The 22,693-nt window shown below is 37.8% G+C and overlaps 1 protein-coding gene across 3 annotated transcripts in view; it reads left to right on the top strand.

Annotated features, from left to right (window-relative positions):
* LOC126236654 (erlin-1-like) overlaps positions 1 to 22,142 on the top strand; it is a 59,499-nt gene extending 37,357 nt beyond the window's left edge. For all 3 annotated transcript variants that reach the window (XM_049946117.1, XM_049946119.1, XM_049946118.1), the window contains exons 3-8: positions 951 to 1,031; positions 19,198 to 19,306; positions 19,847 to 19,953; positions 20,705 to 20,856; positions 20,974 to 21,155; positions 21,403 to 22,142. In XM_049946117.1, the coding sequence (XP_049802074.1) occupies positions 951 to 1,031; positions 19,198 to 19,306; positions 19,847 to 19,953; positions 20,705 to 20,856; positions 20,974 to 21,155; positions 21,403 to 21,644 (873 nt within the window). In that variant the 3' untranslated portion in view covers positions 21,645 to 22,142. The remainder of the gene's footprint in view (positions 1 to 950; positions 1,032 to 19,197; positions 19,307 to 19,846; positions 19,954 to 20,704; positions 20,857 to 20,973; positions 21,156 to 21,402) is intronic.
* Positions 22,143 to 22,693: the final 551 nt, after the last annotated feature.

The following is a 22,693-nucleotide window of genomic DNA, read 5'->3' as shown; positions in this document are numbered from 1 at the left end:
TAAAGTGTAGTTGCTTTTAACTTCTTTCTTCTTCATTTTCTGTGGTTCTGATACGGGCATGTATGACCTTAGCTGTTTTTGCGCCCTATAATAAAACAAATAATGTGATGTGGCTACGCAGTTTTGAATTTACACAGTATTATTTATGTCCAAAACAATCTTGTTACACAGTATTTCATTCTTGTGCAGTATTTCCACCTATTTTCTTGCTGTGTCATTTACACGATATTGTTTTAGTTTGTTTTATATGTAGATAATTTAAAAAATTGGCATTCTGGCAGTAAGAGTAGATGCGCAGGGAGTCAAGGACACAAACTGACTGAAAAATGCGAAATTGATAATTTGTCATTTAAGCAGTATTGTTTCTTTGCCGACAATATGCTTTGTTCACATCTGCTAGGGTGAAAGACAGTGATTTGCTGCTTTCTGTTTTCCAACTTATAAATCCCGTAAGCGGCTGCTGTGCATATGAATAATCCCTTTTTTCTTTTTTACCCTGCTAATAATATGTTGTTACGCTACCATGATGTAGGTAAGTTCTTTCATAAAGAGGGCTTCATTGGTGGGGAAGTGGTAGTTAGCCACTCTTTTTCTATCACCACTGAGTGTGAAATGTCTCCAGTTGTTACCCTGATGCCACATTCCTTACTTCTCCTGTTACTTTGTCAAGCTCAGTCAGCATTTATTTATGCTTTTCATGAGTTACTGCTAAAAACTTCTGTTCTTACTTTTATACTTTATTCTGTATTTCTGCCTTCCCCCATCTGTAGTTTATACCATAATAATTTCATGTTTTTTATGCCTTTCATGTTCTTGTTTGTTTTGTAACTAAATTTTTATCTTCAGTGCACATTTTCTGATTCAAACCATATTTAATTGTATCTTTTGCATTACTTAGGTTGTAGTATTTTGTAGTTGTTATTTTAAGCAGGTTACCCATCATTTTGCAGGGTGGTGCATTGCTGAGCAATGTAAGCCAGCCAGGATTTCATATGATGATACCATTCATAACATCATTTCGAGCAGTACAGGTAGGCATGAAGCATCAAACAATAATTTATTAACTGTTTAATTTTTTAATGGTCCACACTAGAAATAATTATTTTCAAAACACCTACAAAAATAATTTAATAGAATATAAGTTAATCAAACATACTTCAAGTTGGTTTGCATTTGTGTCTTTAATGGATTTTATCAGCTGCTAATGGCATTAATGGTACATTAATATGTATATGTTTAGTTTTTGTATTCAAAGCTGAACCGAGAGGCTTTAAAACCGAATATTAATACATTTCATTTGAAATAATAGGGGTAGTCCATAATGTCCCCTTGTAAGAATGCATACACATCCATCATGTAGAATCATGTGAGGCGAGATTCAAAGGTAACAATTATTTCCTGTGGCCAGAGGGGTCTCTTACTAGGAGGCTTTTAAATGTTATTGATAATCAACTGTAATTGACAGGGCAGCGGTAAAATGGGCTTGGCACATCTGTTTCCCATGCATACGACAAAAAAATAAGTTGTGTGATTTGGTTATGTTCCCTCAATGTTGCTGCTGTTGTAGGCATTCATGGCTTTTGGACAGTACTGGCTGCAGCTTTTTGCACCTCATGCTTCGAAATTGCAAATAGCACTGCCAGCTGTCATGGATCACCTTTCTTCATGCAGAGTATTGGTGTAAGTGTTGTTCCACACGTTAAACAATTTGGAATTGAGGAACTCACAGAGCAGTATGCTTCTATCCAACTTGACAAAAAATATTTGTCATGTGGATTTTTTATGAAACTTTTTTTTCTGCAAGCAAGCACAGTGTCTCTACAGATAATTAATTATAAGAGAGACTCGAAACATTGTAACACGACCTTAACTTGTGGGTAAACCTTGTCGCCTTTTTTTTCCCAACTATGTTATTTTCCACCGATTCAAAATAATATGCAATAGAAATAGATAGGTTAAAGTTAGATATAGTGGGAATTAGTGAAGTTCAATGGCAGGAGAAACAAGACTTTCGGTCAGGTGAATACAGGGTTATAAATACAAAATCAAATAGGGGTAATGCAGAAGTAGATTTAATAATGAATAAAAAATAGGAGTGCGGGTAAGCTACTACAAACAGCATAGTGAACGCATTATTGTGGCCAAGATAGACACGAAGCCCAAACCTACTACAGTAGTACAAGTTTATATGCCAACTAGCTCTGCAAATGATGAAGAAATTGATGAAATGTATGATGAGATAAAAGAAATTATTCAGGTAGTGAAGGGAGACGAAAATTTAATAGTCATGGGTGACTGGAATTTGACAGTAGGAAAAGGAAGAGAAGGAAACGTAGTAGGTGAATATGGATTGGGGCTAAGAAATGAAAGAGGAAGCCGTCTGTTAGAATTTTGCACAGAGCATAACTTAATCATAGCTAACACTTGGTTCAAGAATCATGAAAGAAGGTTGTATACATGGAAGAAGCCTGGAGATACTGACAGGTTTCAGATAGATTATATAATGGTAAGACAGAGATTTATATAATGGTAAGACAGAGATTTAGGAACCAGATTTTAAATTGTAAGACATTTCCAGGGGCAGATGTGGACTCTGACCACAATCTATTGGTTATGAGCTGTAGATTAAAACTGAAGAAACTGCAAAAAGGTAGGAATTTAAGGAGATGGGACCTGGATAAACTGACTAAACCAGAGGTTGTACAGAGTTTCAGGGAGAGCATAAAGGAACAATTGACAGGAATGGGGGAAAGAAATACAGTAGAAGAAGAATGGGTAGCTTTGAGGAATGAAATAGTGAAGGCAGCAGAGGATCAAGTAGGTAGAAAGATGAGGGCTAGTAGAAATCCTTGGGTAACAGAAGAGATATTGAATTTAATTGATGAAAGGAGAAAATACAAAAATGCGGTACGTGAAGCAGGCAAAAAGGAATACAAACGTCTCAAAAATGAGATCGACAGGAAGTGCAAAATGGCTAAGCAGGGATGGCTAGAGGACAAATGTCAGGATGTAGAGGCTTATCTCACTAGGGGTAAGATAGATACTGCCTACAGGAAAATTAAAGAAACCTTTGGAGAAAAGAGAACCACTTGCATGAATATCAAGAGCTCAGATGGAAACCCAGTTATAAGCAAAGAAGGGAAAGCAGAAAGGTGGAAGGAGTATATAGAGGGTCTATACAAGGGCAAAGTACTTGAGGACAATATTATGGAAATGGAAGAGGAGGTAGATGAAGACGAAATGGGAGATATGATACTGCATGAAAATTTTGACAGAGCACTGAAATACCTAAGTCGAAACAAGGCCCCAGGATTAGACAACATTCCATTAGAACTGCTGACAGCCTTGGGAGAGCCAGTCCTGACAAAACTCTACCATCTGGTGAGCAATATGTATGAGACAGGCGAAATCCCCTCAGAATATAATAATTCAAATCCCAAAGAAGGCAGGTGTTGACAGATGTGAAAATTACCGAACTATCAGTTTAATAAGTCACAGCTGCAAAGTACTAACACAAATTCTTTACAGACGAAAGGAAAAACTGGTAGAAGCCGACCTCGGGGAAGATCAGTTTGGATTCGGTAGAAATGTTGGAACACGTGAGGCAATACTGATCCTACGACTTATCGTAGAAGAAAGATTAAGGAAAGGCAAACCTACATTTCTAACATTTGTAGACTTAGAGAAAGCTTTTGACAATGTTGACTGGAATACTCTCTCAAATTCTGAAGGTGGCAGGGGTAAAATACAGGGAGCAAAAGGCTATTTACAATTTGTACAGAAATCAGATGGCAGTTATAAGAGTCGAGAGACATGAAAGGGAAGCAGTGGTTGGGAAGGGAATGAGGCAGGGTTGTAGCCTCTCCCCGATGCTATTCAATCTCTATATTGAGCAAGCAGTAAAGGAAACAAAAGAAAAATCCGGAGTAGGTATTAAAATCCATGGAGAAGAAATAAAAACCTTGAGGTTCGGCGATGACATTGTAATTCTGTCAGAGACAGCAAAGGACTTGGAAGAGCAGTTGAACGGAATGGACGGTGTCTTGAAAGGAGAATACAAGATGAACATCAACAAAAGCAAAACGAGGATGATGGAATGTAGTCGAATTAGGTCGGGTGATGCTGAGGGAATTAGATTAGAAAATGAGACACTTAAAGTAGTAAAGGGATTTTGCTATTTGGGGAGCAAAATAACTGATGATTGTCGAAGTAGAGAGGATATAAAATGTAGACTGGCAATGGCAAGGAAAGCGTTTCTGAAGAAGAGAAATTTGTTAACATCCAGTATAGATTTAAGTGTCAGGAAGTCGTTTCTGAAAGTATTTGTATGGAGTGTAGCCATGTACAGAAGTGAAACATGGACGATAACTATTTTAGACAAGAAGAGAATAGAAGCTTTCGAAATGTGGTGCTACAGAAGCATGCTGAAGATTAGATGGGTAGCTCACATAACTAATGACGAGGTATTGAATAGAATTGGGGAGAAGAGAAGTTTGTGGCACAACTTGACTAGAAGAAGGGATCGGTTGGTAGGACATGTTCTGAGGCATCAGGAGATTACCAATTTAGTACTGGAGGGTAAAAATCGTAGAGGGAGACCACGAGATGAATACACTAAGCATATTCAGAAGGATGTAGGCTGCAATAGGTACTGGGAAATGAAGAAGCTTGCACAGGATAAAGTAGCATGGAGAGCTGCATCAAACCAGTCTCAGGACTGAAAACAACAACAACAACGACAACAACATGCAATAGATGGTTGTAGCAGGAGAATCATTCAGTACCGTGTACAAAAAAGTAATTCATGTACTTAACATTCAGGGATTAAGAGTCACGTACAAAATGCATGTTTTGAGATGAAGGCAAAAGAAATTTGGTACATTAGAAACACTGTCACTACTACCACCAAATCCAAATTGCTGATAATTGTGGTATCTCATGCTTCTTGGAGAGTGTTTACATTCAATCAACAGTTCCCAGCTTTAACATTAAGGCAGTAGTAAAGCCAATATGTCAAAAATATACAATTTTCTAGATATGTCATTATGACTCTTAAGCCCTCACATTGTTCTTCGTATTATTTTGAAAGATTATTTTTTGCAAGTATGTTGTACTATTAGAGAGAAATAACATGGTTGAAAACACACAACAAATTTTTGTGGCTTCATAAATTACTGTATGGCAGTCAGAGGTGCAGTCTGAGCTGTGAAATTTGCATGATAATTCATATTTAACCCTTAACATAAAAGACTAAGTAGTCAATATTGTTTACAAAGCTGGTGTCTTCTTGCTGCCACCCCCCACCCCCCCTTTTTCCTGCATTTCTCAACATAGAGGTGTAGAAGTTTACTCAGATTAGGTTCTTTGGATGCCTAAGGTTATATTTAAATTAAATAAGCATAGTGGATGTATTGCTTTATTGTCAAACCTAATAAACTGAAGAACACAAGCAAGTTGATTCCATGCCATGGTAGCAGTAAAACTGAGAGACAAATGTTTTAAAAATTGCATGACTAATGTTTTCATCTGTTTTTCACATTTCAGAAATTGATTCTTTCCAGCAGCAAAGAACATAGCCATCAGTAGCACACCAAAAAGATGCTCTCAGTTTGATAGAATTTACATCCGTCCAAATTATCATTCTGTTGAGAGCATTATCTGCATTGTAATGCCAAACAGTACCTGATTGGTGAACGTGCATCTGGCATCTACAGTTTGGCCATCAAAGAACTGTTGAAATCTTTGGACATTGTGAGTGCAAGATCACTTGCATGTGCGATCCTGGGAGGTCCTTTGACAGTGTCATATTGGAAACAGTGAATCACTGGGAAAACTGAACATGTTCATTTTCCTCCTGATTGTGCTGTAAACTCGCCTCCTTCATCAGCATTTTCATTAGCTTTATCACTTTCTTCTGAATTAACTTAAAGGTTATCTTCCAGTTCTGACACATCTAATTCTGAAATGAAGTCCTCATCAGGTTCACTCGAGACATCATTCAGGTCCCTGAGATCACATTCGTCCAACATCTGAAGAACGTAATGGTCTGAGATTCGCTTGTGGGGTATTTTTGAAAATTTATGACATTAACATTATGAAAAATAACAAAAAGAGAAATCAAAATATGTAATGTAGTATACCAAGTGGGGTCCTGCCAGCAATCCAAGAATGTTTTTATCTTTTTTAACAAATGGATCAGAGGTCTAATTATGTAATATACAACTTAAACCAATGCCGGACAAATATAATAAATCAAGGATAAATTGGTTCTTACAGTTGCAGCAGTATCACCAAAAATCACTCTTGGGCCCCCTAGAGTATTAAACTTTTTGTCAGAATAAATGGTAACTTAATTTTGAAGTGAACTCTACTGCTCAGTTTTTAATCTTAAGACAAAATCCCATTTTAGTTGTTGTTGGTGATCAGTCACCAGTATTGAAGGAAAAGTGACTTATAGTGTTTTAGTAAGTAGTCATTGTAGTTCCATAACCCACTCAGATAGCTGCGTTTGTTAGAATGTCACTTCTGGGATTCAAGGAGGTATCCCTGACCAGCTTAAATCTGTCCAGCGGATTAACAAGGGCTGGTGCGCCAGTTAACATGGATGCAGTCTTTTGGCCGTTTTCCACATTTGACAAAGGGAATACTGTACTAGGCTGGTACACATGGTCCGCCTCTGGTACAGGATACACAAACATTTCCAAAAACATTCTGACACTTCCTTCTGGGATAACACTAGTCACGGGCAGTGTTTCACAGTGTAGCACTAACATTGCCATATCCAGATTAACATGCTGTCCCTGTGCAGATATGGGATGAGGCCAGGAAAGAAAAGAGGTCATTCTGTTTCCATAGGCGCTATGTCTGAAATTACTGTTGCAGTTGGTTTACTCTGCCATTCAGTTTAGCTAAGTAGTTATGTTTAACTATATCATTTTTGAAGTTCAACAAAGGATGATAAATATTAATTGGCTGAAAAGCTTTTAAAATAAATTAACAGTTTCTATTTATTGTTTATTGAGCAGTCGATATAGAGCACTGTAGCGTAAAAGGTATTTGGAGCTGTTGTGCACTCTTTCAGGTGTATGAGTGAACTGCCTTTTCTGTGCAGTATATCTGAGCAGTTTCTAGTTTTTCTTTAAATTCACCTCTGAACAGTAATGTATATTATTTTCATTGTCTCGTTAGTGGATTAGTTCATTGTGGAAGCTATGACATAAAAGATGCGATTAAAAATTAACAGGTATGTTTTAATTTTGCAAGTTTTATACATCCAATTCATATTTTTTTTTTTTTTATTTTCTTGGTACATATGTTCATGATTATGTTTGCATTTTCAACTTTTTTGAATATCTAGTTTATTGTTGACAGTCGAAAAGGTTCTGTGTGTTTTAGAGTGCTCGGTGGACATTTACTTTCAAAAAACATGGATGAAAGACTTTGCATTAAATTTTACTTGGAAAATTGAATACAGTGCAGCACCACATTCAAAATCATGACTGTGGCTATTGGCGAAACTACTGTGAATGAGACTAAGTGTTTGTGAATGGTATAAATATTTCAAAGAGGGTCGAGAAGACATCGAAGATGACGAATGCCTTGGTCGGTCTCTCTCTCTCTCTCTCTCTCTCTCTCTCTCTCTCTCTCTCTCTCTCTCTCTTTTTCTTTTTTTCGCCAAATGTTTTAAATATGAAACGTGTAGCAGCAAAATATGTTCCAAAATTGTTGAATTTCGACCAAAAATGACGTTGCATCGACATTGCTTGGAATTGCTGAACGAAATTGTCAATGATCCAGAACTTGCAAAGAAGGTTATAATAGGTGATGAAATGAGGGTATGTGGTTATGACATTGAAACCATAGCCCAATCAGCCCAAAGGAAACTGCCTGATGAACCAAAACCGAAAAAAAATTGGACAAGTTCAGTCATGTGTGAATGCTCTTCTCACTGTTTTCTTTGTTTACAATGGGACAGTGCAACATGAGTTATTGTCGTACAGTCAGTGAGGAGTACTACCTGGAAGAGACGACGCTACTCGGCTGACAACCCGTGAAGACTTCATATATGAAATTCGCCGAGAAAGCCTGCACTCACATATACCTGGAAGTTGTGTGGTGTTTGCGTGAAGCAGTCTGAAGAAAACAACCAGAATTGTAGCAAGACGACTCATGGAAATTTCATATGACAGTGCTCCTGCTCACTGTTACCATAATGAAAAGTAGGCTTCAGAAGTGCTGCTGAGGTGGGAAGAGCTTGCACAAGTGTGTTATATCTGAGGAGGACAAAGATTCTGAGATTCTGTAAGAAAGGGAAAAATTCCTCTTACTGTTTGATGACACGTGGTAAATCAGCAATTTTGGTAAAAAAATTAAATGCTAGGGTACACTCAGCAGGAGAAGTTAAAGCAGCCTTTGGAATGTCAGCTGGTGCCAACACTATAGTCTGAACTCAAGACATCAGCCTAGTTGCCACACTGACAGTGAGAGGACTGCTGTTGCTGCTAGTTACCTTGTCCCTTGCCTCTTCCACACTGATAGCGGCAACTAGTGTTGTGACCAGAGTATATGGAACTTAATGAAAGGAAGCTCACGATAGCAAAGCAAGGAATACAATGGTATCACACTCTAGCTGAATGATTATTGTTATGGTTATTCTACATTTTTTAAATTGATTTTCTAAATGTAGCAGAAAAATGAGGAAGTAGTCCCACTGAAGGAAAAAGAGAATATATTTAAAATAGCATTCCACAAAACAGAGCTATTAGAAATAGTACAGAGACCTGTTTCTGAAGTTATTAGCACTATAGAGGCTCCAACATGGTGTTGGTGGAATATAGTGCAGTATTCTGAGTAACTGTTCTAACTTGAAAAGTCATGTCCTCAGCATTTTATGTAATGCATCTTTAAACAGGGAATTTTTCCAGACACACAAAAATATATCCACGATGAATATTCACTCTGGAGCATAGTATGTGCTGTTTTGAAGCAATGTGCATTGTTAGAGATCTGGTGTCAGGAAAATATATAACTTATGATCATACAGTTTCACTAACAATTTTGTCCGCAGCTCGTGGTCGTGCGGTAGCGTTCTCGCTTCACACGCCTGGCTTCCCGGGTTCGATTCCCGGCGGGGTCAGGGATTTTCTCTGCCTCGTGATGACTGGGTGTCGTGTGCTGTCCTTAGGTTAGTTAGGTTTAAGTAGTTCTAAGTTCTAGGGGACTGATGACCATAGACGTTAAGTCCCATAGTGCTCAGAGCTCAGAGGGCCACTAACAATTTTATTCCAAATGGTATGGAAAGTAATTTCCTGTAGAATAATTTCAAATTTAAAAACAATAAATTTATTTAATGTATCATAATACTGATGTTAGAAAAGTTACTCATCAGAGAATTAAATTTTACATTTATTGACCATATATTACAAGCCTTAAGTAAAAAATATCAATTGATATTTTCTTATGTTTTTTAGGAGATAGTGTTAGATGCAAACAGTGTTGAAAGCAGTGTTGATAGTGACTGGAGAGAAATTGTATAAGGATTTCCACTGGATTAAAGTCCGCTTACATTCCTTATTCACTCGAGCAATTAAATTAGAAATGGGTAATGTGATGGAATAATGCTTGTGATGAATGGTATGTTATACAGCTGAGACGTCATCACTTTATGCTTACCAGTTGAGTGACAGTTGTTTGTAGAGTGGCAAGATGCACAATATCAATGCATTTCTTTGTGATCAAAGTAAGGGAGCTTAATGGGGGGGGGGGACACCATCTCTATCATGCAGCTGCTGGGCATTTCATGTCTTGTTTTGTCACAGTTATACTGTGAGTACATCGATCCATTTAAAACAGGCCACCACCAGAGCCAGATACCACACTCAGTAACGTGTTGCTAAAAGGAGTCAGCGACTCTTGCTTATTGGGCAGTTACACATGTTTAAGTAGAGAAAATGGCTCGCCATTTCAACGTGAAGTCAACTTCCGCATACCTCTCAGGGTAAACAATGATTTTTTAAAAAATTTTGTGTCAAATGAAATTCGCTTACATGAATTACACAGGGTAATTATAAAGTCCATGGAAAATTTCAAAAAAGTCAGTACAGATAAATAGTGGAGAACAATGATACAATATGTGGAAGACAAACTCTGTTTTTTGAACAATGGAAAATCCAGGATAGAATGTAAAAATATTTTGAAAATAAAAGTTGCTACTCACCATATAGTGGAGATGTTGAGTAACAGATAGGCACAACAAAAGGAGAGTCACAAATAAGCTTTCAGCCAAGCCTTTGTTGAAAATATATACACACGCGCGCGCACACACACACACACACACACACACACACACACACACACACACACACACACATACAACTGCAGTCTCTGGCTGCTAAAGCCACACTGCGAGCGGCAGCTGGGGAGTGTGTAGGGACGAGGTGAAGAGAGGGTAGGGCAGCTAGGTGCAGTAGGGAGGTTAGATGGAGGGCGGGGTAGAGATGGGGAGAAGGGGGGGGTGGGGGGGAGAAAGGAGCGAAGTAAAAAGACTGGGCACCTTGGTGGAATGAATGCTGTGTAGTGCTGGAATGGGAACATGGAAGAGGGTGTACGGGTGAGACAATGACTAACGAAGGTTGAGGCCAGGAGGGTTATGGTAAAACGTAGGGTATATTGCAGGGAGAGTTCCTGTGTGCGCAATTCAGGAAAGCTGGTATTGATGAGAAGGATCCAGATGGCAGAAGCTGTGAAGTAGTCATTGATGTGAAGAATGTCGTGGTGGGTGACATGCTTTGCAGTTGGGTGATCCAGTTGTTTCTTGGCCACAGTTTGTCATTGGCCATTCATGTGGACAGACAGCTTGTTCGTTGTCATGTCCATATAGAATGCAGCACAGTGTTTGCAGCTTAGCTTGTAGATCACATGACTGGTTTCACAGGTAGCCCCTGCCTTTGATGGGATAGGTGATGTCTGTGACCAAACTGGAGTAGATGGTGGTGGTGGGAGGATGTATGAGACACGTCTTCCATCTAGGTCATACGAGGTGCATTCAACTTCTAAGGCCTCTGATTTTTTTTCTGCGGACTGGAAAGAGATAGAAACATGCGCATTGTTTTAAAATGAGGCCGCGTTCATTGTCAATACATCCCAGAGATGGCAGCACCGTAGGGCAGATGGAATTTTACCGCCAGCGGCGAGAATGAGAACTGTTTTAAATACTTAAAATGGCGACATTTTCCTTACTTGAACAGCGTGCAATCATTCGTTTTCTGAATTTGCGTGGTGTGAAACCAATTTAAATTCATCGACAGTTCAAGGAGACATGTGGTGATGGAGTTATGGATGTGTCGAAAGTGCATTCGTGGGTGCGACAGTTTAATGAAGGCAGAACATCGTGTGACAACAAACCGAAACAACCTCGGGCTCGCACAAGCCGGTCTGACGACATGATCGAGAAAGTGGAGAGAATTGTTTTGGGGGATCGCCGAATGACTGTTGAACAGATCGCCTCCAAAGTTGGCATTTCTGTGGGTTGTGTGCACACAATCCTGCATGACGACCTGAAAATGTGAAAAGTGTCATCCAGGTGGGTGCTACGAATGCTGACGGACGACCACATGGCTGCCTGTGTGGCATGTTGCCAAGCAATGTTGACGCGCAACGACAGCATGAATGGGACTTTCTTTTCGTCGGTTGTGACAATGGATGAGACGTGGATGCCATGTTTCAATCCAGAAACAAAGGGCCAGTCAGCTCAATGGAAGCACACAGATTCACCGCCACCAAAAAAATTTCGGGTAACCGCCAGTGCTGAAAAAGTGATGGTGTCCATGTTCTGGGACAGCGAGGGCGTAATCCTTACCCATTGCATTCCAAAGGGCACTGCGGTAACAGGTGCATCCTACGAAAATGTTTTGAAGAACAAATTCCTTCCTGCACTACAAGAAAAACGTCCGGGAAGGGCTGCGCGTGTGCTGTTTCACCAAGACAACGCACCCGCACATCAAGCTAACATTATGCAACAGTTTCTTCGTGATAACAACTTTGAAGTGATTCCTCATGCTCCCTACTCATCTCACCTGATGTGGCTCCTAGTGACTTTTGGCTTTCTCCAACAATGAAAGACACTCTCCGTGGCCGCAAATTCACCAGCCGTGCTGCTATTGCCTCAGCGATTTTCCAGTGGTCAAAACAGACTCCTAAAGAAGCCTTTGCCGCTGCCATGGAATCATGGCGTCAGCGTTGTGAAAAATGTGTACGTCTGCAGGGCGATTACGTCGAGAAGTAACGCCAGTTTCATCGATTTCAGGTGAGTAGTTAATTAGAAAAAAATATCAGAGGTCTTAGAACTTGAATGCACCTCGTATTACTGGAATATGAGCCAGGAGGTAAGGGGTTGGGAGCAGGGGTTGTGTAGGGATGGACAAGTATATAACATTGTCACAATGACCCCGTTCTAGAAATTCAGCAGGACCTCCAGTCACTCCCCAAAACCTTAGGCTCATCCGAGAACCTCTCCTCGGAGTCTACTGAGAGAATCTCTGCTCTCAACCTGTTACTCGGAACCTACTCTACTATATAAAAGACACCAACCATTTCCTCCACTGACTCTCCGCAGTTATTGTCCATTTACCACATGGTGCCCTGCTTGTCACTATTTATGCCATCTCTCTTTACACTAACATCCCTAATGCCCATGGCGTTACCGCTATTCAACACTACCTTTCCTAGTGCATGACAGAATCCAAACTGAAAACTCCCTTCATAGTCACAATGACCAGCTATATCCTCGCCCACAGTTACTTCTCCTTTGAAGGCATTATCTACAAACGAATCCGGGGTATGGCTGTGGGCACCCGCATGGCACCGTCCTATGCCAAGCTATTCACAGACCATATATAGGAAGCCTTCCTGAACAACCAGAATTCTAACCCTTCACCTGGTTCAAATTCATTTATACGTTTTTGCGATATGGATTGAGGGTTAGGACACCTTATCCACATTCCTCCAGAACCTCAACAGCTTCTCCCCCATTTGCTTCACCTGGTCCTACTCAACCCAACAAGCCACCTTCCTCAATGATCTCGACCTCAAAGATGGCTACATTAGTACCTACGTCCATATTAACTCTACTAACCACCAGCAATATCTCCACTTCGACAGCTTCCACCTGTTCCATACCAAGACGTCCCTTACATACAGCCTAGCCATCCATGGTCTTCGCATCTACAGTGACGAGCGGTCCCTTCAGAAATATACCAAGGGTCTCACTGAAGCCTTTACCGACAGTAATTATCTTCCCAACCTTGTACAAAAACAAATCTCCTGTGCCTTATCTTTTCAGTCTCACACCACCTCCCAAAGTCTGTCTGGCCACAGAGCATTCCCCTCGTAACTCAGTACCACCCAGAACTGGAGAAACTGAATTACATTCTCCGCCAGGGTTTCAGCTTCCTCTTGTCGCACCCTAAAATGAGAAATATTCAGCCCACTAGCCTTCACACCCCTCCCGTAGTGGTATTCTGTAGTCCACCGAACCTACACAATATACTTGTCCATCCCTACACAACCCTTACTCCTAACCCCTTACCTCCTGGCTCATATCCCTGTAATAGACCTAGATGCAAGACCTGTCTCATACATTCTCCCACCACCACCCACTCCATTCTGGTCACAAACATCAGCTATTTCACCAAATGCAGGACTACCTGCGAAACTAGTCATGTGATCTAAAAGCTAAGCTGGAAACACTGTGATGCATTCTATGTGGGCATGACAACCAACAAGCTGTCTGTCTGCATTTGTGCACATGCTCCCAAGAGTGCACGTGGGTGGGTGTGCGTGCACCTATTTTCGACAGAGACCTCATTGTCCAAAAGCTTATTTGTGACAGTCTTTTTTTGTTCCTACCTGTGACTCAGCATCTTTGCTGTACAGTGAGTAGCAACTTTTCTTTTCATAATATTGTCTCAGTTTTTTTTACACTGTTCATAAATATTCTGTGTGTTCACCCTTTGTCAGATGGCACGCATTTAATCAGTAGAGCAGTTTTGCCCATACTCAACACAGCATATCAGGAGTGATGCTAAGAATTGTTGTTGTTACGCAATTTCATAATTCTTTGAGGTTTTTTGGCACAGGTGAAACATAAACAGTATCCTTGATGTAAATTGCTAGAAAATATTGGATGATGTTAAGTCCAGTGACTATAGTGCCCACTTGAGCTGCACCAAGTCAGCAGCTGCAACATGACCTATCCAGAGATGTGTTAACATGTCATCCAGATAATCTCGTATGCAATAGTAGAAATATAGACGCTCACCATGGTGTTGAAACATGAAAGCCCTGCTATCAGTTCTAAGTTGTGGTATAAGCCACAACTGCAGTGGTCAAGACAGATGCCACCGTTGACTATTGTCTCAGTGAAGGAGGTCCATAGACTGTATTAGTGGACATGATACGGAATGAGTGGATTCTCTGTCTGCCATATGCATGTGGTGTGTTGATTGCTCTTTTCCTAAAGATGAATAGTGTCTTTGACATTGGAGATTAATTTGCTCGTGAAGTCATCATTTTTATGTTGGTTCTGTATATAAATGTAGAAATACAGAGGGCACAGTTTGTCGTCATGCTTTATGGTTTGCAGGAGCTGTAATTTGTGAACTTAACTCAAAATCACCTAAAAGGATTTTCAAGTTGTTGGTTGAGGGATGGTCAGTTTTGTGCTAGCTCAGTAGGTAGACATTGTGGGACTTCCCACACTGACATTCCTAACACAGTCAACTGCCGGTTCTGATGACCAGTCAGCCCTCATGTTTTGCAACACCTGAACAACTATCCTTGAATTTTATGCACCACTTCACTGTGCTGTTGTAAACTGGTAGTATCATGTGAAACTTGCTGCAGAAAGCTCTTGGGACATTCACTAATGATTTACAATAGTGCTTTCTCTGCGTGGTTCACCACCATTTCAGCAATTCTGATCAGTAGCACACCTGTCAGCAGTTCTCCAAGCTAACTTGCCAGCTCCACATTAAAAGAAAAACTTAAGAGTTTGTCTTGTCTGTCATGTAATGCATTTGTTCCATTATGTTTAGCCATTTACTTATACCACATTTTAAAATGTTTCAAGGACATTATAATATCATCATCATCAGTTGAAACTATATTAGCAGGTCCTTATATCTCCATTTCCTTTGATCCATTGCTTCCTCCCTAATGTTGGTGTATGTGTTGCCATGCATCACATCATCCAGGATCTGAAATCTCTTCCTATCTCACCTCCTTACACGTACACTTCTAAGACTTCTTATAAAATTATAAGCAGCTCCTTGCTTCTTAATATATGTCCAATCCAGTTTTGTTTCCTTCTTCTTATTACATCCAGTAATTGTTTGCTCTCCCACTCTTCTCAGTACCTCTTCATTTTTCACTTTATCCATCCAACTTATTCTTTCTATCCTTCGCCATGTCAATATTCCAGAAGTCTCAAGCCATGCTCTATCTTTCTTCCTCAATAACAACATTTGAGCATCAGGAAGACACTCTATACAAAATATTTCATTAGCCTTTTCCTCAAATCTTTTTCCATGTTGCTGCATGAACTTCTCCTTTTCTTATAAAATACCCATTTCGCCATTGCTAGTTTGTTTTCAATTTCTGTGCTGCTCTTCCAGCTTGTTTCTTTCTTGCTTCTGAGGTGTTGAAAGCTTTGCACATGTTCTAATACTTACCCATTCAGTCTGTATATAAATTACTAATTGAGTTATAATAAGATTTGGTAACCTACCTAATTTGGACAAAACGTAAATACCAGATACTTCAGTTTGAGTTTATCATTATCTTCATATTACGCTGTGTAGCCGTATTTGTGACAGCCCAAAAAACTATTGTTTACGGTAGACAAGACACTTAAAAAAGGAATTACTTCTTAGATATTTCAGAGTTCTGATTATTTTTGAAGTTCAACACAGTGCACTTTACTTTACAGTTAGAAAATCCTGCAGCCAGTCATTAGCGTTTCATATGAATTGTGGTATATCCAAAAACTGTACAATAGTTCAGAAATGTGGCAGGAGATGTGTACACACTTCTATGACATCCTTGTTCTTGAAGTTGCTTACCATCTATTCTAAGTCACTTGTGCTTATCACTTGATGTGTCTACAGTAGGCTGCTACACTCAAATTGTTCCTGTGTATTCCATTACCTTCAAAGTACAGGGTTTATTCAAGCATCAAATTACTGATAGCGGTTGACATTTGCAAGTTGGTTCTTCTGTGCTTAAATGGTCAGAAACAGTTAAAGATTTCTATGCTACTCAAACATTTTAGCCATCTTGTGCCACAAGGAACACTCCAAATCATGCAGAGGTATTCATTTGTTTCTCATGTGCAGCAGCAGTTACTTACAAGTAGATGAACACACGAAGCAAAATTTATTTATAGTTGGATAATTCAGTTTTTCGAGCAGTTCTTTTTTATTAGAATGTATTGGTGGACAGTGAAACGTGAAATGAATGTTCAGTTCTTGAAACATTGTGCGTCCTACAAATAAAAATTTACGTTTGATACACAGAGGTTACAGCCATTAGAAAACTCCAATAAAGTAATTCCTGTTGTAAATGCGCACAAATGAAAAACAAAATACCATTGTTAAGTTTGTCTTAGAGCAGTCTTGATTATATTAGGTATTCTCCGGAAAGACATGAGTAATGGTTATTAACAACGTAACTGAAAGATATTACAATAATACCTCATTGGGAAAATTATAGTGACTATTTTGCTTTTAGTTACCAGCAGTATTAGTCATCCATTGCATCCCAGTGCAGAAACCTACTGACTATTTGAATCGAATACAAATGAATAAAGAAAGCACATTCTTATTTTCTTACATTCTTCGTTATTATTACTGACTAGATGCTACAGGTACTCTGTGTACACAGTGTGTCACTCATATTTGAATCTTTAAAAAATAAATTTAATTTATGCTGTGAGGCAATAACAAATCTTTCCACAGAGAAAAAGTACTAAGGTTAAATTTATGTCTTTGTGTAATAACCCAAATGAGGCTATGGAAAGGAACCAACATAATGACATTAGTGTCAGCTTTTTAAAGGCAAATAATTATTTAAATAAAAATCAGTTTTAATACACCATGGTTTTTAAATAGGTCTAAAAAGTATAAAATAATTGAGGCATTCTCTGGTATAACGACTTAAGTGAAATCCAAATCGGTCAGTAATTTTTACTTATCACATCATATAGTCTGAAGCTACAATATTTTATTTATATCTGACTGAAATTTAGTTGCTGAAATATTTAAAACTTCTGATGCTCTGTGGTTTGGTATGAGTATATTTCATTTGTTATTCCAGAGAACACCTCTCTTTCTCCTAGTCCACTATAGTTTCCTAACCCCGTACTGACAGTCCTAAAAATTTCTGACTGAATTTTTAATGGCTATGAAAGTACTTGAAAGATTCAAAGCAAGAAATGTGGGGCGGGGAGATAATGAGGAGGCTAGCTATTCGTGACATCAATTGTATATTGTATGCATCCCACTTTTTATATTTTGAGTCTTAAGAGTATTTTAATAACTATAACAATTCAGTCACAAATTTTGAGGACTATCAATATGGTGGTAGGGATCTGTGTGGGTCTAGGAGAAATTATTTTATAATGTTTAGTCCATTGATGTCAAACATTTTGAAGATTTTGTGACAGGTGTGGGGTGAATTTCAGATTTTTTTTTCTCCCCCTTTCACTTGGGGTAACCAGTATAGTGCTTCCTATTACATATATCTTGTGAAAATACTGTGAAGGTAAAAATTGGAGAGATTCAAGCACACACAGAGGCTTATCAAGAATCCTTCTTCTTACAAAACATCCACCAGTGGAACAGGAAAAGAAGGAAATGGCAGTGGAACACAAAGTATCCTCTGCCACACACCAAACAGTTTTAATATGCATTGTCATCCGGTTCTCAGATATTTTAAAAGTTTCTAGATCATCAGTAAGTTAGTTTAAAAGCAGTTGTAAGTCTGATACGGAGCAGACCAGAAATGACGTATTAAAAAATGCTTTAAAATTAAAATAACCAAAAGTAGATAAAAATTTTGCCAGTGTTGACTGGAATACGCTCGTTAGAATCCTGAAGGTAGTGAAGATAAAATACAGGAAGTGGCAGGGGAGTTAGACACAGAAGTAAATAGTCTTTGCAGAGGAAGGACTAGTGTGGCCAACCAAAGACAACACCCTGAAACGTAAAACTAGTAACTGTTGATTTAGTTTGTGTAGTTGAACACTGACTTATAGATGGTAAAATTTTGCAATGCACATTGCCAATTTTGTACAATGTTAAGTTCTGCAAGGATATGTAAAATCTGTGGTAAAGTTCACTTTCCCATCAGCTGAATACCCCAAATGTTTCTATTCTTATAGGCTACCATAAGAAAATGAACTTTATTGGAGAATTTTCCTTTAATACAATGAGAAAATAAAATCTAAAAATGAATTTTAAAATATCAGAATTAGTCCACTTAAAGGTCTCTACACCAAGTACAAACAGAATGACTTGCAGTAAAGAAGTCAAAGAATGAGATGAAATAGTAACTATGCTCATGCGTGAGACTAGCAATATGAAGCAGTTTGTGGAAAATCATCACACTATCTGTGTCAGTTGCCAACCACATATTACTAGTTTGTAGCTGCTGCTCAAACAGCTCAGAATCAGAAAGAGCTGGAAGTAATTAGATGTTTCACATTGTGCATACACATTCATATAATGGTTCCAGGTTGCTGTTCAAACAAACCCACTAGGCATTGTGTTTGTGGGAATTATTTTTAACAACCATTCCTGTCATTCTTTGTTCATAATTAATAATTTTGTATTTTTTGTCTATAAATCATATTTTTATTCCTAATTTCATTAATGATGTCTATGGATACCTTATACCACTCTTACAATTGCCTCATTGTAGCACGTTTTCTTTTCTATTTACTATACTGATACATTTTAGTCCCACCAGCTGCCTCTGGTTGTGGCTTTAGTAGAAGCTCTGCAGTTTGCTGGCTTTTTTGTGTGATGTTGTTTGGTGTATTTTGCTGACTTCTATTTTGCTATGAATGTAGGTAAACGTTTCTGCTAAGAAAGAAATCCTTTATACTGGTTATGATTGTTAATTCAGTATGATGTTTTGCAGGTTACTCTTCAAACTGATGAGGTAAAAAATGTACCATGTGGTACCAGTGGTGGTGTCATGATATATTTTGATCGAATAGAAGTTGTTAATATTCTTAGTGCCTCTAGTGGTAAGTACATCCTCTGACTATGGTTATCCTTTATTTTTTATGAATTTGAATGCTGTGTTAGTGGAATGCTAACATTATTTTTCCGCTTCTCTTCAAAATTTTTCGAATTATTTTCTTGCTTTTCTTCAAATTCAGTAATGACATAAATTTTCCAGACAGTTATTTGTACTGCATAAAAAAATAAACAGATAGGATAATCATGGAACAAATTTATTGAATCTTCAAATGTGCCCACTTCGCAAGTTTGTCTGCGTTCCAGTTCTTGTATGCAATTATACCTGTAAGTTAAATGTCCATCTGGGTATTCGGCCCAGAAACACTGTTGTCCCATATTGTACCTGTTCCACTATGCAGTACTAAATATCTTGATGTTTAAGATCCAGTTCCCTGTTCTAATGATATGTCGTTTGTTTAAGCAGACTGAAAAACATCTATTAAATTTGAATAGCAATGTTTAGTGCTTTTAAAATGTGTCATTACTCCTTTAAAAAGTTTTGCATAATGAAACTTAACTGTTTTCTTCCTGTCTTTCTTTTTCAGTATATGATATTGTAAAAAATTACACTGCTGATTATGATAAGACGTTAATCTTCAATAAAGTACATCATGAACTGAATCAGTTCTGCAGTGTTCACAGTTTACAAGAGGTTTGTTTTTATTGATTGTTTGCTTTTCCTTTGTAAGCTTCAGTTTTTGTGACCTAACACAATTCTTAACACACTTAACACTTAGCTGCAAGAAAGAAGTAACAGACTACGAAAGGATTGCACTCTTATGGATTTTCAATTTGTATATCAATCTCTACATTAAACAAGCAGTAAAGGAAAAAAATAATGGAGAAAGAAGTAAAGTTCAGGGAGAAGATACAAAAACTTTGAGGTTTTCCAATGACAATACAGTTATGTCAAAGACAGCAAAGAACTTGGAAGAGCCGTTGAATGCAGTGTACAGTGTCTAGAAAGGAGGATACAAGATGAACATCAACAAAAGCAAGGATGTAGGTTGCTGTAGGTATTCGGAGACGAAGAGGCTTGCACGGGGTAGAGTAATGTGGAAAATTGCATAAAACCAGTTTTCGGATTGAAGACAATAACAGTAACACAATTTATCATATGTACTGTTGTACTTAGATTATCATGTGAGAACACATTTTAGACACTAATACTAAATCATATGTCATTTATTTGTATTTACACTCCATGAAGCTGCTTATTGATCGTTGTTAAATAACGATGTACCTAATGCACTGTCTCATATTTGGAGAAACAGTAGCATAGGAAATATTTTTATTAACTGGCAAATGGAAGAATAAATACGAAATACACCTTCAGTGAAGTATTTGTGTACATTTCATAATATGAAAGTTACTCAGCAGTATCTCTTCTGTTTTATTTCTAGGTATATATTGATCTGTTTGATCAAATTGATGAGAACTTGAAAGTTGCTCTACAGAGAGATTTGAATGAAATGGCACCTGGGTTGTTTATTCAAGCTGTGCGTGTTACCAAGCCAAAAATTCCAGAAGCAATTAGGAAAAATTATGAACTCATGTATGTATGTGAAAGTCAAGTGAAAGTAATGTAGTTTATTACTACAAGATATGTTTATGCATTAAATTATTAAATTTTCATTGTATACAAATTGCATGTGAAATGCTTAATTTGCAGGGAAGCAGAAAAGACTAAACTTTTAATTGCTGTCCAACGTCAAAAAGTAGTAGAAAAAGATGCAGAGACAGATCGGAAGAAAGCTATCATAGATGCAGAAAAAGAAGCTGTTGTAGCAAAAATTCAGTTTGAACAGAAAATCATGGAAAAAGAATCTCTTCAAAGAATGTCGCAGATTGAAGGTTTGCTATGTTCTGTTATAAACTGTCAATTATTAGAGTGTATTTCTGTTAAAAACTCTTTCAGTAATAAATTGCATAGACTGTCCTCCTTATTACTCCAAACAATAATGGAAAACCTATCATGGCACACAAAGTTTCTAATAATGAGATTATTTACTTTGTTTTTACAGATGCAAGTAGAAAAATCAAGTCTCTTAGAGTAATATCTTCTCAAATAGTAAATTTTCCTTTTTTTTCTTTTTTCCAGATGAAATGCATCTAGCGAAACAGAAGAGTATTGCAGATGCAGAATTTTACAATCTGCACAAGCAAGCAGAAGCCAATAAATTACTCTTAACAAAAGAATATCTAGAACTGAAAAAATATGACTCTATAAGTCATAACAACAAAATTTATTATGGATCAGAGATTCCTGATATGTTTGTTCATGGTGGCTGCCGGAATAGTGATGATACGGATAACATTCATAAAACTGTTCCCAACGAATGATTTGCCTTTAACACATTGTGAACAGAGAGTATAGTTCCTGATCATATCAACATGTGAGAATTTTCTATGCATTTTTGTGCCCAGTTATATCTGTGAGATTGAAATGTGTGTGAATCTCTGTGTGTGTTTGTGACTGGAGTTTGAGTACAGGAGAGGAACAAATTTTATATCACGCTTTGTGGTTTCGGACAGTTAGCATTTGTTAAACCTGTTCTTAAAACAGGGTAGGTGAAAGTTCTTGTGCCTTCTGAGATGTTATAGATACTGTTTTATATCCTTTACACATAAATTACCTTTTTTTTAGTAAATGCAGTATTTATTGACAGAACAGCTGAGTCACTAGAAAGTTGTGAATGGCGGTTTGTATTGTTTCTTTGTCATTCTGCATTTGACTGCCCTTTCAAAATCACACAAAATACATTGTCGTTCTGTTTTTCCTCAGTTTTTGAGTAATAGACAAACTTGTTGATAAAAATAAAAATAATTTTAAATTTTGTAGCTATTTAGTATAATTTACCACCATTAATATGTACCACCAGAACTAATTTATTTCAGCGACTTGCTCAACACCCTTCTGGCTTATACAGGCTCAGAATATAAGTTGTCTGAAGCATTTAGACGATGTCAGTGAACTAATTATGAAGATTTGTCACTAAAAATATTACAGGTATATAAAAATGAGAAATGTTTTGAACAAACCTGCCCTTTTTATAGTAAACTAAAAATTGGTGAAATGGAGAGACACAGGAGAATAGTAGTTGCCAAAGTAATACATATGAGGGACCTGTTTACTTTTTAGTAGTGTTTAAACTAGATAACACAGAGGAATATTAGCTCTTTGAAAGTTTCCAGTCCTAAAGTGTTTGAATATTTTGGAGCCTATCTTAATCTGCAGTCTTTAATATATGCACTTTTTTTCGTAAGTCTAAACTGCTGCTGAGTAATGCCAATGCATTTTATAGTTATTTTGATGAAGCCCTACACAAAAATTATAAGATTTAGAATTTTTAACATTTAACTAGGAATAGTTGCCTTGTGACTTGGTAGCT

The sequence above is a fragment of the Schistocerca nitens genome, chromosome 2, assembly GCF_023898315.1.
Source record: "Schistocerca nitens isolate TAMUIC-IGC-003100 chromosome 2, iqSchNite1.1, whole genome shotgun sequence".
Lineage (NCBI taxonomy): Eukaryota > Metazoa > Arthropoda > Insecta > Orthoptera > Acrididae > Schistocerca > Schistocerca nitens.
The sequence above is the reverse complement of the archived record's forward strand: the minus strand, read 5'-3'. Positions and strand labels throughout refer to the sequence as shown.